The sequence below is a fragment of the Balaenoptera ricei genome, chromosome 5 (assembly GCF_028023285.1).
Source record: "Balaenoptera ricei isolate mBalRic1 chromosome 5, mBalRic1.hap2, whole genome shotgun sequence".
NCBI lineage: Eukaryota > Metazoa > Chordata > Mammalia > Artiodactyla > Balaenopteridae > Balaenoptera > Balaenoptera ricei.
The window spans coordinates 71,154,559-71,172,877 of NC_082643.1; the positions used below are offsets into that span (position 1 = coordinate 71,154,559).

The 18,319-nt window shown below is 40.5% G+C and overlaps 1 protein-coding gene across 1 annotated transcript in view; it reads left to right on the plus strand.

Annotated features, from left to right (window-relative positions):
• The window catches only part of TEC (tec protein tyrosine kinase), a 125,698-nt gene that overhangs the window by 92,621 nt on the left and 14,758 nt on the right, over positions 1 to 18,319 (plus strand). Inside the window, exons 7-14 of the mRNA XM_059923056.1 lie at positions 435 to 610; positions 4,306 to 4,371; positions 9,312 to 9,366; positions 11,656 to 11,735; positions 13,190 to 13,323; positions 16,598 to 16,672; positions 17,427 to 17,598; positions 17,721 to 17,937. Coding sequence (XP_059779039.1) covers positions 435 to 610; positions 4,306 to 4,371; positions 9,312 to 9,366; positions 11,656 to 11,735; positions 13,190 to 13,323; positions 16,598 to 16,672; positions 17,427 to 17,598; positions 17,721 to 17,937 — 975 coding nt within the window. The remainder of the gene's footprint in view (positions 1 to 434; positions 611 to 4,305; positions 4,372 to 9,311; positions 9,367 to 11,655; positions 11,736 to 13,189; positions 13,324 to 16,597; positions 16,673 to 17,426; positions 17,599 to 17,720; positions 17,938 to 18,319) is intronic.

The following is an 18,319-nucleotide window of genomic DNA, read 5'->3' on the forward strand; positions in this document are numbered from 1 at the left end:
TGAGAAACAGCATGCTAGCTAGGTACTAAGAGTGTGCCTTGCACACAGCAGGCACAAAGCAGTGCAGATTCCTTTGAGTGGGCGGAGACCTGACAGAAGTAGTTCTGCTTTTCCCCACTGAAGGCCATTAAATGGTGGGTCTGCCTTTAGTCCTCCTGGTTTCTACTCACGTTACCCTTGCCTCTCCCTGGAAAGCTAGTCCTGACACTGAGCAGAAGCCGTTTGATGTTTAAAGACAGCTTTTGCTCTTGTCCTAGCTTCTGAAACCCATGAGAGGTCCAGTAGCATCAATATCATCAAACTCATGGTGCGGGTTCACCAGATTATCTACGGCAGACTTTATACTGTGGGGACGTGCGCATTGCTTGGTGTTTTACTGCACACCCAGTTTCAAACAGAAGACTAAACTTTTATATGTTACCTCCTTTTCTTAGCGAAGGCCTCCCCCACCAATTCCACCTGAAGAAGAAGGTAATAGTGAAGAAATAGTTGTAGCCATGTATGATTTCCAAGCGACAGAAGCACATGATCTCAGATTAGAGAGAGGCCAGGAGTATATCATATTGGAAAAGAATGATGTTCATTGGTGGAGAGCAAGAGATAAATATGGGTAGGTATTCCTTCTCTGTGGGTGATACACAGTGGGTGGCTGGGAGTTAAATACTGAGTGAGAAGAGGATAACCTGTAACTGTTATGTAATGAGACTAGTTCAGCGGCCATAAATGAAAATATATGTTATTACTTTGCAGTAACACAATGTATTCTTAGTAGTGACTCAATAAATATAAATGAATCAACCGCTCCTTTCCAGAAATTAGAATCCATTACACCGGTCTCTTTCTCATCCATTGTATGTCTAATTGGATTGTTTGATCTTGGGGGAAATTACATTTTAGGTCCCTTCCCCCCGCACCCCACCCCCAAGATAAAGTAATCTTAGATTTGTCTAAGAGAGAGAGAATGTGTATGTGTGTGTTTGTGTCTGTCTTTCTGTCTATATGTATGTGCATATGTGTCTATGTCTAAAATACATACATTCAAGAAATTTAAAAACAAACATTATTTATACAAAATAATCTAGGATTTAAAGAGAATAGTCCTTTCAACCTTATTATTGGTAAATAATGGGTAAATGTGGATAAACATAGGGGATGAGTCTTAGGCTTCGTTAAGAAAGCTCTGTGTCCTGTGCTTACCTCTGAAATATAATCCTGTTTATATTCTGAGTTCCTGTGGGTAGGAAGAGGAGGACTCTTTTGTCCTGCCTGGTTAGAGCATGTCCGCCCTCCAAGTCTGCTTTCTCACCTCCTGTCCCACCCCCAGTTCCAATTCTCTGTTCCTCAGGTCACTTCTGGAGAAGCAGTGGAAGCCCCTGGTTTGGGCAGGGTCCGTGTCTTCTGTTCACTTCTCAGCAGTGGTAGATCTCCTGAGTGCTGGTTTGCTGTGCATTATTACCTTTTTGGAAACCTTTTAATCTATGTTTACAAGAAGGTCATCACTGCTTTTTTTTTGCCAAACACTGTAGAAGATTGATTTTTATTTTTTATTATAGACATTTTCAGATATCCAAAAAGTACATGATAGTATAATGGAGCCTCTTGTCACTTGACTTCAGAAATTACCAACATTTGGCCAGTCTTGACTGTAAAATCTTCCCAACTGTTTTTTCTCAAGTATTTAAAACTAAATTCAAATCATCATGTCATTTCACCCCTAAGTCTAACCGCTAAAGATTTTTTTAAACAACTGCTGTGTCATTATCGTACTTAACAATAAGTTAAAAAACATCATCTGTAGGCTTTCCCGCAACATTTTCAGGACTAGAAGAAGAGTACAAATAAAAGCCCAGATATCATATGTTTAAATATTTAGAAGTTATAAGTCAAGCTAACAAACTGGTAAATAAGATATAATTTATCCTCCAGCTTGACAAACATACATACCTTCAAAATGACAAGGAAGGCAAGGTTTGGATTGGAGTTCCATGCCAGAATGCGATAGTGCACAGAGGGCCAGCTCCCTGAGGTGTCTCCCTTCTCTCTTCCCTTCTGCCCTGGGCTCCATCTCACACGTACCATGTGAATCTCCCAGCCGTACCTCCAAACTCTGTCCACATGATTTGCAAAAGCCACCCCCCAACTCGGTCACTCCTTGGACCTGGGCTGGAGTGGGTGCACACAATCAGCATCATTTGCTTTCCAAAGGATGAAACCCATTGGAAAGGCCCATGTAGGGCTTGGTAGTGGGCAGAGAATTCTGGGGCCCTAGTTACGCAGATGATGGTCCAGAGGAGGGCTGAGGGATCATGGGCTTTAACATCCTCTCGAAAGTGTGAGGTCAGAGCAGGGACCCTCTGGCCCAGGTGGAAGGATAGTACCAACTCTGTAATTCTGGTTTCCCTTGATTAGCTCTAATCTGTATTTTACAGTTTAATCAAGATTAAAACAAGGTCCACACATTGCATTTTGGCTGATAGGTCTCACGTCTTTCTTTTATTCTATAACAATCCCTAGCCTTTTTTTTTTTTTCTCATTTTTGATTTATTGATAAAACCAGGTTATTCTCTCTATGAAATGAGCCACAATTTAGATTAAGCTGTTTGCTTCCACATGGTGTCATTTAATATGTATCTGTGTCCTGTGTATCTGGTTGTTCCGCTTCTGATGATGCCAGGATTACTCATTGGTTCAGGTGTCAACATTATCCCTCCATCATAAAGTTCTTTATCAATGTTTCACCTAATGATTTTGGCATCCATTGATGATTATTGCTTAGATCCATTATTTCATTAGGGATAGCAAAATGGTGATTTTTCTAATTCTGTCATTCCATCTGCATTTATTAAATCTCTAAAGAAGAACTGCCTCATGAACCAGTTCATTTAGTTCATGCAGGAAAGGCAAGATACATTTTGGATTCTTATCTTTTACCAACTTTTCAGAATAATGAGTTGATGACCAAGCTTCCTCTGTTGATAACAATGGTAACCAATAATGTTTTGTGTTATTATAGATGCTTATCTATTTGGTTTCAGTCTATTGCAGTCATCATTCTTTTTGCTTGAATTGTCCCATCATGGGTCAGTGGTAGCTATTTTTGACTGGGGACGTTTTTAGTGTTTCTCAGCTTCCCTGCTTTCTGAATAAAATAAAATAGCTCACGTTCATCTTGTATTTTTCCTGGCCAAACCTGCAATTTGCCATTTCCCCAAGGAGTTCTGGCTCCTTGTAGTAAGAAGCAATATTTAGAGACAACAGCTGGGGTGCTTGGATTCTAATTGCTGCTGGATTGTGGTTGCTTCTAGGCCTTTCTCCGTGCAACAGAGCTACATATATGCACTGGTGTGTGTGTGTGTGTCTGTGTGTGTGTTATGAGTTCTTACTGATAGTTCAAATTCAAATTTAAGATTACAAGGTTTTTACTCAACTTAGAAATTTTATACATGTATCTCTCTTATGCTGAAATTCTTGGCTCCAACCAAGATTTTACCTGATATGATTGCTCCTTAAACTGTAATGTGCATAGGAGATAGGAGTCATCTGGGGTAAAATCAAAGATTCCGTAGGCCCACATAGGTCTTCTCAGTTCAGATCTCTTGGGGTATGACCCAGGAATTTGCTTTTTTTTTTTTTTTTTTTTTTTTGGTTGTGCACCACGCGGCTTGCAGAATCTCAGTTCCCTGACCAGGGATCGAACCCGCACCCAGTGCCTTGGAAGCACAGAGCCTTAACCACTGGATTGCCAGGGAAGTCCCGGAATTTCCCTTTTTAAAAAGTGACCTGATGATACTGGTGTAGATGTCAGGCATTACCCTCTGTGAAACAATGCACTACACAGACTGTTGAGGTATTGGAGTGATGGGTGTTTTTATCCAACACTTCAACTTTTCTGAAGTAGTGGTTTCTTTAAAACATCCCAAGAAATTGTGAATTCAAAAGAAGCATCATGGAATATTAGGAAGGGCTCTGAACCTAGTCACAAGTTCAGAATTCAAGTTATGGCCCTGTTGCTGGCTAGCTTTGAGACCTTGAGAAAGTCTCTCAACCTTTCTAAGCCTTAGTTTCCCCACCAAAAAGTGGGTACAGTAATGCCTGCCTACCTCAGAATTTTTGTAAGGATCAAATGAGGAAGTCCTTTGTGAAGCATCAAATACTATAGCTATATTTATTTATTGGGGGTCAGCTAGTCTTTCTTACAAACTTTAGGCAATTTTATACTTTATTCCGGAAAGGCAGTAATTTTTCTTTTAGTACTCTCTCAGTAAAATAATTTCAGTTTATCTAAAGTACTTTTCTTATTTCTAGGAGTGAAGGATATATCCCAAGTAATTACGTGACAGGAAAGAAATCAAACAACTTAGATCAATATGAGTAAGTAAAAGGTTATTTTGTGAATGTGGAGAACTAGAAAATGTTTTTATTTTCCTAATTATGTAAGACATTTTGGAGATTAATGGTTATCTTTCATTATCTTTGGAAGGATGTACTAACTTATCCTTAACTTAGTTGTCTAGGATGGTAAATAGACATTGTGAGAATTAGTTTCTATAATACACTTTACCTGAAGGTACTATGTGTGAATAGAATTACAGAAGTGAATATAATTGAATTGATTTTAAACGAATCATAGCTTTAGCTGACTTTGAAATACAGCTCATTGTTCATTCATTCAGGAAATCAAAATACAGTTTCCCAGAGTGGCCTTTAAAAAAACATTTGATTGTTTCTCTTTTCTAACTATAATTACAATATGTGATTATTGTTTTAAAATTCTTTGAAAATATGAAAAATGTTAGTAAGAGAAATTATTCAGAAATCAACTAGAGTTGACCCCTGTCAACATTCATATATTTCCTTTCAATCTTTAGAATCCTGCTGTATATACTGTTTTATATCCTGTTTAATTCACTTAACAGTATATTATGAGTGTGAGTATTTCCTCATGCCATTAAATGTACTTCGAAAACATTTTAATAATTGCATTATATTTCATTCAGTCGTGAATTCTTCAAATGTTTACTGAGACCTTAGTGTGTATCAGGCACTGTGCGAGGCCTTAAGGGGTACAACCAGACATATGGCACATGGATGTGCAATAATTTATATAATCATTTCCTTATTTGTGTGGCATTATGTTGTTTAGGCATCTTTACTATGTAAAAATACTGGGATACCTCTTCCTGCTTATTGTCTTAAACTAGATCTCTAAAAATCTACGTACTGAGCTAAAGGCTAGTTATGAACTTCTTAAGACTCCTAATCATGCTGTGAAATTACTTTTCAGAGAAAACAATGGGCTGCTGTTTATATGCTCACTAACAGTGCATGGCCAGGTTTTAGTGAGAGGCTCATATATACCAAATATATATGAGCCTTTTGTGGTCATTCTGAGGTGGTGTATTGACGCTTCATTCACTTCTTTAAAAACAACACTGTCACCACCACCACCAACACAAAGCTGTTTCCTCTGTCCATGTTACTTCCTGTAATGTGAGTGTACCTTAAAAGTCTAGAAAAGGATTAACAGATTCAAAAGTCATAGCACTCAGTGGTGTGACCCCCTCAAAGTTGTTTTAGAAGTAGGTGAGGGTATACAAAGCATGTAACTAAAATAGTGGTTTTGTTCTTGAATACATTTTAGGAAAATAGAGTAAATCCTTAGAATTAGGGAAGATGCTAAAAGGTAAAAGCTTGGACCTGATTTTAAGGGGATCTGACTGAGAAGTAACTGGTGATTTCAGGAGGGATGTGCTTGGAAACCAGATAATCCTTATCTAAATGTGAGAACTCCCCTTATGACTCATGGGATTACAAATAAGGGTTTTAGGAAGTTTATGATTCATTGCCATGCAATTTTTGGGTGTCTGACTCCACCTCGGCATGAGCAAGTGAACTTGCTGTGGGAGTCCCCTCAGCCAGCTGCCCAGGGAGTGGGGATTCCACGTGGCGTGGCGCCAGCCCTGACTGGATGAGGAAGGAAAAACCTGTTCTCAGTGCTGACAGTCACTCCTGCTGTCTTTCCACTCCACTGTTGGTGTTGGATTTTGCTAAAGCCCATCCTGTAACACGTCTTAAATGTCTCCAGGGTTAAAAAGCCTTTTGCCAGCTGCTGAATCAAGAGCCCTTCTGCTGTTTGTTTCGGGGCAGAGGAGTCCGGGCAATGACTGTCCACTGGGCTGGGCTCAGGACTGGCAGCCTGCAGCTCCCAGGGCCGTCAGTACCCTAGTTCCCACCTCCACACCCAGGTCCCAGTTGGAGGGGGACAGGACCATCGGAAGTGCTGCAGGAAAGAAACTGGGCTCGTTGTGGTGGTCAGTAAGCTGTTCTTTTTTTTTTTTAATTTATTTATTTATTTTTGGCTGTGTTGGGTCTTCGTTTCTGTGCGAGGGCTTTCTCTAGTTGCGGCGAGCGGGGGCCACTCTTCATCGCGGTGCGCGGGCCTCTCACTATCGCAGCCTCTCTTGTTGCGGAGCACAGGCTGCAGACGCGCAGGCTCAGTAGTTGTGGCTCATGGGCCCAGTTGCTCCGTGGCATGTGGGATCTTCCCAGACCAGGGCTCGAACCCGTGTCCCCTGCATTGGCAGGCGGATTCTCAACCACTGCACCACCAGGGAAGCCCCAGTAAGATGTTCTTGATGGACGCATGTTAAAGGAAGAAGGTGACAGGAATGCAAGAACCCTTAGAACAGGAAAAGTCTAGGACAAGGCTTTGCGTGGGTGATCCAGGAGGCAAGGGCCAAAGTGAGAACCAGCAAAGATTATATAGCTCATTGGTTGGTTGGTTGGTTGTTTTCAATTTTTTGTTAGTTTATACCTGTTGCCTCCTTTTTCTAATTTACCCAACCCACCCTCTCCAAGAAGCTTGGCCAGGATCCATCCTTTCCAGAAGGTTGTCCCCAAAGTTGCTTTCCCCTCTATTCAGACAGCACTATGAAGTCCTGTCCCTCTGGAGTGTTTGAAGTGACTAGCCAATCTGAAACCCTCATTCCCATTAGGGTTTTGATACCTAAGAATGGAATGACAAGCTACTTACAAATCCTGGACGTTCTTTCTAGAAGTATATAGTTCCTTCATCAGGGGAAGCTAACTAACCTCCAACAGGCATTTCTGTGCCGGGCTCGTGGGCGACGCACGCGGGCTGGCGTCTGGGCGGCAGCTCTCCGGCTCACCACGTGTGCATCGTTCTTCCCGACAGGATGCGTTCAGCAGAGCCACTCTTGTCTTTCCCTCCTTGCCTGGTGGTAGGTATCATGGAAGAGGAAGAGAAGCCACAGAGAACCATTAGGAAATACTCACCACGAGATGACTCAGCTTTTGATTTGTTCATCACTCCTTCCTCCTTTCCTTTCTTCAACATACCCTTCAGGGTCTGAGTTTATATCCTAGGGAGGAAAACATCCTTTCTGGGGAAACTGCAAATACCATACAAATGACCACTTAGAATAGGATTTGTGCTGTGGATTTTTTTTTTTTCTTTCCTTATTTCTTTTATCCCTTCCCAGGAGCTTGAATATACCAAGTGAGGAAAGGACCTTTTTCTTTCTCTGGGTATCTTATATCGAATTTCTCTTGAGAGCCACAATCTAGCTTTACTGATTTCTTGCATCTGAACGTGAGCCTGAACCTCCATCGCTTACTCTCACTGTGAAGATGTGGGCTTGGATCTCCTGTGATTAATAAAGAGAATTTTTTTTTCAATCTTTCAGGTCCTGTTGGTTTATAATGCATAATGAGAGCTGCAGCTACCTTTTCTAATTAACTTTTATGATTGTTTTTGGTATCCTGACAAATATTTCTCCTATCAATGGGAAAGCTTTAGGGACAGAATCCATTCTGTTCTCCTCATTTATTTTATTTCTCAGTTACATTCAGAAATTGATCAGAATTTAAATCTGCAATTTTGTTGAACTTGGTCTCAGTTCATAAAGTGGGGTCCACAACAATGAGATCTTAATACCCACAATCCTGAGACCTGGTTAATCACTTCAGGCTCCAAATAAAATTGGAGCTTTTGGCTTGTGTGTAAATTGTGTTTTTGACTTGTGTTGAGATTATAATTTGTGTTTGTCCACTCCAACTGCATAAAAGAATCCAGACCAAAAATGATCTTGTATTTTCTTCTTTGTATTTTTCCCTTCCTCAGTCAGGGAAGGCCTTTGTATTCGCTTGTCTCGGGGTGTTTGCTGGGCCAAAAGCAGGTGCTGTTTCTTTTATAAAAGGCTGAGGCAGTGGTGGAAACTTCACGGGTTTAGAGGGGCCAAGCTGGTTTCATAACATTGGAATCCTTGGGAAATAGGACTGTGATGGAGGGTTCTCTGCCCACTAAAGTCCATCTAGAACAAACCACACAAAACAAAACAAAAACCCAAGTTTAAAGCCGACAGTCTGAGTTCATCTTCTTTGGCCAACTTGCTCATAATCCCCTGGAGAGCTCGGGTTGGGGGAAGCAGGAAGAGGGAGACCTCTGAGGATGAGGTGGGAGATGGCAGTATCCATCTTTCCTTAGGAAAGATTTCTCAAGGGTTAAGCAGGGGCACCGATATGCAGGGGCTTGGCACAGAGTGGTGGGAGGGCAGGTGCCACTGCTTGGCCCTGGCGGGATTCCTACAGTAGACCTTCGGAGGGCTGCCAGGGGTCAGGGCTTTGCTGGAACCAGTAAGTCTGGAAGACCCAGGACGCCTGCTCTTCTGTTTTGCTCTGTTTCTTTCAATACTTGGGACCTTCGTGAAATTTGCAGGGGAGGCTTCATGATGATTTGAGATGAAATCTACTGCCTATTGGTGGGATGGGGGCTTGGGATTAGATTTAATTGGAATCCAAGACAATAACGTGGTGACATTTCCTGCGTATTTGAGTCAGTGGGGTAAAATTCATTCTTGCTGTTATTATAATAGTTAAAAATTAGAAATGATTTTTATGTTAAATAATGAAGAATAGCTTAAATAAATTATGGCACATCCAGACCGTGATGCGCAGGACTACATTGCTTTGCAAAGGTGTGTGTCATATACCGTTATATGAAAAATTCAGGTTCTGATATAGCAAGTGTAGCTTGACCTCACTTTAATAAAGAAAATAAGAATGTCGGCGTACATATGTGTCTTCATAAAAACATGGGTAGAAAAAGTCTGCATGTATGTGTATCCAAATGCTACTAGTGGTTGTCTATATTATTGAGATTATGAATGAGGTCTTGTTCTTATTTATTGTTTGTTATTGATGAGTAATATTATCAATACCTTGCTAATCCTAAAAAGAAAAAAGAACAATTTTAAAAACCTGAGGCCTTAAACGTATCTTTTTCTGTTCAGATGGTATTGCAGAAATATGAATAGAAGCAAAGCAGAGCAACTCCTTAGAAGTGAAGTAAGTGTTTGTACTTGTCTTGTGGGTTTGGTTTCAGCACAAAATCAATTGTAACGAATCCCTGATGAGTAATTCCACCTACCTCTGTTTCTGAAGCCCAAAAAATACTATGACGTTAAGTACAAGTTTTGGTTTTTTGAAACCGTTTCAAAGTGAAGACTGCTCTGTTAGTTTCCTGGGGCTGCTGTAACAAAGTACCACAGACTGAGTGGCTTAAACAGCAGAAGTTTGTTGTTTCATGGACCTAGAGGTTAGAAGCCTGCAATCCAGATGTCAGTGGGCGTGGCTCCTTCTGGGAGCTGCAAGGGAGGGATCTGTCCCAGGCCCCTCTCCTTTTCTCCCCGTGGTTCTTCCCACAATGCATGCCTGGCTCTGTGTCCAAATTTCCCTTTTATAAGGACTCCAGTCATATAGGATTAGCCCCCCACCCCCACCCCATGACCTCATTTTCACTTGATTCCCCCTGTAAATCTCCACAGAAGGTCACATTCTGAAGTACCAGGGGTTAGAACTCCAAAGTATGTTTTTTGAGGGGGAAACAATTAAACTCATAACAACAGGTAATAGCTATACACGGGCAACATTTTCTTTACTGTTTCTTACTGATTTATTATTTGCTACCTTGATATTAGTACATGTGTTTTTCCTTTTTGCTTGAAGTTCTTTGTTTTAAAATAGTTTACATCAGTGTTACGTGCTATCTTTTATAAATTAAGTTTTAACACACTATTTAGTTGCCTTTAGAAATGTGCTAAAATTCTTACACTTTACAAAGAAATAAAGTGGAAGGATGAAATCTGCTATAGAGGAAACTAAGTGGACTTAATAAGGAGACCACCTGAGTCTAGCTGTGACTTTTCTAGTGTTTTTTGCATCTGTAAGACAGAGAGGTTGGATTAGAAGATGACCTCTACAGTCCTCTGCATTTATGATCTAGCTATTCTATTTAGTAATTGCTCCCAGCCTTTTAAACCTGTGCTTTCTCATTTTATCTCCTGCTTAGTATCCACAGTGGAGGTTTAGTTGGACACTTCTTTCTGTAGTTTATGTTACGAGAGCAATAGCAGGTGACTTTGCTTGATTCAGATGACACGTCACCTCTCCCTGCCCCTCCCCCTCTACAGGATTCTTACACGCCTCCCTGGTGACCTCACAATGAGAGGCAGCTCTAGGGAAGTGGGTAGCTAGAAGGCCTGGGGTCCAAACCCTGGCTCTGCTACTTACTAGCTGTTTGACTTGGGGCAAATGTCCAACTTTTCTGTGTCCTATTTCCTTACCTGTAAAGTAAACAGGCAAGGAGGTAACAATAGTGCCTACCTCATAGGACTGTTTTGAGGACTGAGTAGATCCACATATTAGAACATATTAAAACAGAGTAAGTGTTCAATAAACATGTTTTATTGATCGATTAACTGTTAGGATCATTGTCCCTAATTGTTCTTATCAGATTTATTTGTGGGCCTTTATTTCATTCCATTGTCTTCCCTAGGAATAAGAAGAAAGTTTATTTTATTTTAATCTGTTAAACACACTTTCATTTTAAAGCAATTTCAGTGCTAGAGATTGACTGTGGCATTATTGGTGGAGAGGTGTTTGAGGTTCCTAGCTTCTGTTTCTTGCTCTTAGGCTAAGAACCTGTTGAGGATTTAGCTTTTGGTCATTCAGCGTGTTGCTGCCTTTTGGTTTTCTCTGCTTAAGTTGCTTGTGCCTCTGTCTCTCCTTTCGTAAAGAGTGATATTTAACATCGACTTCCAGGGGAATTAAGGATTTAAAAAAAAAAATCTTCCTATAAAGAGCACTGAGGTATTTACAGGAAAAATGCTGTGTGGATAGAAGATGATATTGAGTCGGGATTCAAGGCTTATAGCAAATATGAAAAATGTATGAAATGAAACCCAGTCATTAAGAAATACATTTTTCAGTAACTGTTTCCCCACATGTCCAGGACATAAAGGAATTGCAAAATTTTGTCTGTTAGTTCTGGAAGGGCCCTGAGAGATTGTCATGTTGAAATGTCTCGTACTAGTGTGTGTGAAGAGTTGTGATTGTGGGGAATTATGAGTGTGCTTTCTTTAACTAATCTCACGGTTCAGTAATGTGAAGTGGAAGGTCACATGGATGGGAGACGGTCACGTGGATGACTAACCTGTTGGTAAGTTGCACTTCTCCAAAGCAGATTTTCTCGGCAGAGGATAATAATCATAAAATCATAATATTGGGTTCTTGGATCTTCTCTGTGGCATTGGTATTTGTTATTGGATTGAAAAAAATTTTCTTCTTGGATTTTAGGATAAAGAAGGTGGTTTTATGGTAAGAGATTCCAGTCAACCAGGCATGTACACAGTCTCCCTTTATACAAAGTTTGGAGGGTAAGTAATCTCTCCCTCTCTCTCTGCTTAAATTCAGAGTTTTTATATGAAGTTCCTATATAGTTTATATGGATTCCTAATTTTCAAAAAATAAGCTACAATTCAGCATTAAAAAAATCTGAACTTTATTTCTAAAGTCTATACCATTTTTATATTCATATTTAGTAATTTTCCTCATTTTCCATATATATATTTGTTCTGAATGACTACAGAAACTTCAGCAGCATTCCACAGATAATTACTTTGCACTGTGCTAGGTACTAAGGATACCACACTGAGCCAAGTAGACACAGACCCAGCCCTCCAGTAGCTTAGTGAGGGCTTCTTTCAGACAGGCAAACAGGCAGTGATGGTGTATGTGAGTGACTGCTATGAAGGGAGGGCAACGTGTGTGTGTGTGTTTGTGTGTCGGGGTGGTGGTGGGTGGTACATAGCCCAGACACATCTGAGTTAGTCATTAACGTTGTCTACTGACATCCAATGTGAGACCTGACAGGTGAGGCAGGCAAAAGTTGGAGAGAGGGCTTCCCTGGTGGCGCAGTGGTTGAGAATCTGCCTGCCAATGCAGGGGACACGGGTTCGAGCCCTGGTCTGGGAAGATCCCACATGCCGCGGAGCAACTGGGCCCGTGAGCCACAACTACTGAGCCTGTGCGTCTGGAGCCTGTGCTCCGCAACAAGAGAGGCCGCGATAGTGAAAGGCCCGCGCAACACGATGAAGAGTGGCCCCCGCTCGCCGCAACTAGAGAAAGCCCTCGCACAGAAACGAAGACCCAACACAGCCAAAAATAAATTAAAAAAAAAAAAAAAAAAAAGTTGGAGAGAGGGAAATGTGTTTCTGACACAGGAAATTGCCTGGACCTGGAAGTGAGGGAGCACTTGGTGAACTGACAACAGTGTATTGTAGCTGGATTGTAGAATGGGAGGGGCAGGGGGAAGGGAGGAGAGAGCAGCCTGAGAGGTAGAAGTGGAAGACACATCACATCCATGTCAAGGAGTCTGAGCTTTATCTTCACAGCAGCAAGAGTTCTCTGGAAAGGATTTTCAGCAAGAGATGACTCAGGAAGGTCTAAGATATCTAAAATAGAATGTGTACATGATTTGTACATCTAGTTTATTAACTTTTAGAGGTCTTCTGGACATTTGCAACACCCAACAGCAGGGACAAAAAGCAGTATCCAGCTAACAGCTATTTTAAGACTTTTAATTGTTGGTAAATGAAGTTTTGGTAAATGTTCTCTTTCACAATCTCATGCAAGGGACCAAATATCAGTTATCAGTGACTATAACTTCCATCTGTTAATTTGAAAGGTGCAGCTAAGAAGAACATGGGGAAAAATAAAATTTGTGTAGAGAATAGAGGGGGCCATATGTAGGGACCCTGGTAGAAAACATCTTAAGGGTGAAGTTACATTATTCCAACTTGGTTCTAACACATTCTGATTTTTGTTACAGAGAAGGTTCATCAGGTTTCAGGCATTATCATATAAAGGAGACAATGACATCTCCAAAGAAGTATTATCTGGCAGAAAAACATGCTTTTGGTTCAATTCCTGAGATTATTGAATATCATAAGCACAATGCAGCAGGTAAGTGAGCTGTTAAAACCTATTTCAAATATAAAGTAGTGATTAAAATGATTAGACATTGTGATGAATTCTTCCTTGAGCACGTTTATGTTGTAGTTAATTGTACAATGAGATTGATTTAAAATTACTGCATATTAAGGAAATGATATATACAAAGAAAAATCAGAAATAATAACTCTAAAGAAGCCCCGTCTTGACCTTAAAACACAAGTTATCCTTATCGTGTGTGGCAAACGTTCACATCTGCCACTTACAATACAAGGTTTACATCCTTGGTACTGACAAAGAGTCTTTGCTTGACCGAACTTTAGTCAGTCTCCCGAACCATCTCCTGAGCCCATCTGTACACTTTCTTATAAAATCCAGTTTTGGCAGTAACCCTGCTAAATCACTTTAACCAGAACCCCTTACCCTTGAGATCTGATGTCTAATCACCCTCAATAACTGGTCGGGTTCCTCGTCTTCCACCATCCCCCGGGGTAATGTCTGGGTACCCTGGCTTATCTTCAGCAAGAGTCTTGTTTGATTAGTTTGGCCAGAACCACTTTAAGCCCTCCCTGTGTTGATGTTTCTTTTAGTAATTTTCCATCCACTGATTCCCCACCCTTCTCCTGGGCTGTGTGTTCTCATTTGTCCAGGCTGTATTCGGAGTCGGGCCCATCTCTCTCCCCCACTTTAAAATCCCATTGCAGTGGTCTTTGTACCTATCACAGTGGTCCTGAATAAAGCCTGCTGGACCATCTTGAAAAGCGTCATTGAATATTTTTTTTTCTTTAACAGTACCAAACTAAAATCCAATGTATGTCTATGTCGCAGCTGTCACAGAAGCTGCCAGATGAGCAGCTTAGGTTTAGGCCTGTGTTAGAGGCTTCCAAAGACTAGCGTAAGAGTGTCCCAGACACGTCTTCCATCTTCCCAAATCTTTGCTACACTTAACCACCAGAGTGGGAACAAACCAAACATCAAAAACAAAACCAGAAACCACATTTGTGCCCTTGGAAGCGCCAGAGGATGAGATAGAAACATTTCTAGCCTTTGACTTCAAAGATGTAACTGAGCAGGGGTTAGCCAAGTGTCCAGCCCAATTTATGGAAAATTAACTTTTGAAATTTTATCAAAGGCCTTTGCCAAGTCTGTTGCTATTTGTGACTCTGCTCACGTCTCTCAGATAATGATAGGAACAGTTATTGAGATATAATTTACACACCATAAAGTTCGCCCACATGATGTGTACAACTCAGTGGTCTGTAAATTAGTATATTTACAGAGCTGTGCCAACTATCACCATAATCTGAGGTCATTTTCAGCATCCCCCGTGAAGAAATCTTGAACTCATTAGCAGTCACCCCTTAACCCCTTCCACCAGTCCTGCCCTAGGCACCCACTAATCTACTTTCTATCTCTACAGATTTGCCTATTCTGGACATTTCATGTAAATGGAATCATACCATATGTAGTCTGTTGTGACTAGCTTCTTTGAGCATAATATTTTTGACATTCCTCCATGTCGTAGCCTATATAAGTACTCCACTCCTTTTTACTGATGAATAATAATCCATTGTGTGGATTTTGTTTATCCATTTTGTATCATTCATCAGTTGATGGACATTTGGGCTGTTTCCACATTTTGGCCATTATGAGTAATGCTGCTGTGAACATTTGTGTACAAGTTTTTGCATGAAACATGTTTCATTTCTTTTGGGTACTAAACTAGGAATGGATTTGCTGGATCATATAATAACTCCGTGTTTAACATTTGAGGAACTGATTTCATATCAATTTATCCCCTGAAGAGCTTTTTCTTATCTTTTATTCTAGTCTTTTTCAGCATTCACATTCCCCTATTTCTTTCTTTTTGTTCTTGTGTGAATTTTTATGCTATCTCAATTCACTCATTTCAGAAACATGTATTAAGTGCCTACTGCATGCCAGGAACTATGCCGGACTGTAGGCATACTATGGTGAACTAGATGGCTGTTGATCTTGTCTCTCCCACATCTTACCATCTGGTAGGGGAGACAGAGAAGTACATAACAGTATTAAATTACTATGAGATATGCTGTATTAGAGGAAATACATAGTGCTACAGGTGTTTATAGGAGAAATACCTGGGATTTCTTATTTAGTACTGTAAGCAACTTAAGTTAAAGGATTTAAGGTGCCTCACTGATTTCCAGTAGTTGTGTTATTCCCAGTCATTAATATTGTAGAGCCCAATTTTTATGCTAAGATTACAAATGCTGAGTTATGTCAGGTGAACTACTTTAATTTTTAGTAGACTACTGTAATTCCATTTCATAATTCAAATCTCATACTAGAAAGGAACATGAAATAATAATTGATAATAATTGTTGGAAACCTTTTAACATCCTTTAAAGTGTTTGCAAGACACCATGCTAGCACAGTGCCTGATAAACACTGTATTTTTAAAAAAAAATGTTGAATGAATAAAAACGTATATTTAAAAAACATGAAATTGTCGGCTCAGAGAGTAGCGAAACCAAGCAGGACCCTGTGGGGGCCTTCCTGGGTACAAAAGCTCCTCTGTGTTTCCCGTTTCTTGTTTGGAAAAAAAAAAAAAAAAAAAAAAAGGCTTTAGTCTCCTAAGCCTTCCCCAAGCTCCAAAGAGCAGGCTCAAGCAGTTAATGATTAGAGTCACAGGACTCCTAGTTCCTCCTGCAGGGATGTAGATAACAATCTGATGCATATCTTTGAGTCGCTCTGCAGAAACTAAGACCCCCATCCGGGTGGAGGATGGTGACTACATGCTGACCACAAGCAGGTAGACCCCAGGCTGGTTGGAACCAGAAGGTTGTTGATTGAGATTCCTGAAACTTCACCCTGTTACCTACCGTCGGCCAATCAGAAGAAGGTCCATGAGCTGATCACTTGTCTTACTACCCTCTCCCCTAACGACGTCTTTAAAAACCCTTGTCGAAGGCCACTGGGGAGTTTGGGTCTTTTGAGTACAAGCCCCCCGTCCTCCTTGCTTGGCCCTGCAATAAACCTTTTTCTGCTCCAGACTCCGACATTTTGGTTTGTTTGGCCTCACTGTGCATCAGGCGCACAGACTTGGTTTTGACCACAGTAGGATCATCTTCCTTCCTACCTTCCTTTATTTTTTGCTAGCACATAGCAGAGGGCTATATATACACAAAGAAGATGAGCACTAAGTGAATAAATGAATGAATTTTGTAAGTGAGTTTCTAGTTTAGCACTTTACCATGCAGAATGATTGAGTGAATTCAACTGTAATACTCTTTTTGATTTCTAGGACTTGTCACAAGGCTGCGGTACCCAGTTAGCACAAAGGGGGAGAATGCACCAACCACTGCAGGATTCAGCTACGGTAACTCCTTTTGTAGTTGCATGGCAAATTTTCCTTGAAAAGAACCCGTTATCACAAGACCAGTTTAGATGTGTAGAATTCCACATAGCGGAACTGTTTTTATATAAGTTTACCAAGTGAGATTTTAGATGATTACACTTATAGCTGTAGTAACCCTAGGTTTTCTGTTTTCATCATTATTCATTATTTGGTAGAAAACTGTCCATCAGTGAAAAATAAGCATTACCATGTTACTTCTAAAATAAATCAAAGCCTTTCCTGCTTCTCACTGGGCTTGGTTGGCTACTCACAGGAAAGTAAAGATGGAGGTAATAGAGAAGACATGCAACTTGATTGTCTTTGTGCTACTGGTGAAAGCCTTTTAAACAGGTTAAACTCTTTCCAACTTGATGGAATTGAAAAAGAAAAAAAAAACTTCAGGGGGAGGAATGGTAAAGGAGGAAGTATTTGTTTAAAAAAGAAAAAAGTACCTTCAACTTTCAAGCTCCATTATTATTAGCCTATTGTGCAACATCTTCTTGCCTTCTTCAGTTCACTTTGCTTTTATTGTGACAGCTGAGAAGGGGTCCATCCTCCCCAGAGGGAGGAAAGCCACCTTCTGTCGCTTATGGGCAGGTTGCAAGTCTGCTCTGTGTTGGTAATTGTATTACCTTGTAAGTTTTAGATTGACCTTGGTTATAGTTTCTTTGTTTCTCACTGATTCCTACTGTATTCTCCTGATTAAATTTTATCACTTTCCCCCTCTGTCTCACAGAAAAATGGGAGATTAACCCTTCAGAGCTGACCTTTATGAGGGAGTTGGGGAGTGGACTCTTTGGAGTAGTAAGGCTTGGCAAGTGGCGAGCTCAGTACAAAGTAGCCATCAAAGCTATTAGGGAAGGTGCCATGTGTGAGGAAGATTTTATAGAAGAAGCTAAAGTAATGATGTAAGTTTCTATGTTTTTTTCCGGTTCCCCTTTTTGTATTAAAAAGTGACCCCTTGCCAGCTAACACCCCTGGTGGTTTCTTTCCCTGCAGTAACTCTGTGTATGCATGACTTCCCTCTCAGGAAACTGACACACCCGAAGTTAGTACAGCTTTATGGTGTATGCACCCAGCAGAAACCCATTTACATCGTTACCGAGTTCATGGAAAGGGGATGCCTTTTGAATTTCCTCCGACAGAGACAAGGCCATTTTAGTAGAGATGTGCTGCTGAGCATGTGTCAAGATGTGTGTGAAGGGATGGAGTACCTGGAGAGAAACAGCTTCATCCACAGAGACCTGGTAATCACAGACCACCTGCATTCCCATCACCAGCCAAATTCCTTTGTAATCTGGGTCAACAGATGAGCAATGACGTGTTCATACCCAAGTTTTGTTCTCAACAATATATCACCATTACTTTTAAATGTGGTAAATTTAACTTGCCCCATAGTTTTAACAGAAAGACCTTTATTAAATCTAATACATGTAGTATATAATTACATAGGTACCTGCTTATTAAATCATACGTAATTACCTAGGTAATATTTCCAAGTTAGTTACCATGCATTACATTTGGTCTTCATAAGAATCCCATGAGATAGCTAATTATAACAGATTTTCTGACCACCATTTTCTTATAGATAAGAAAATTAGCATCAGAGAAGTGAAATGACATGCATAT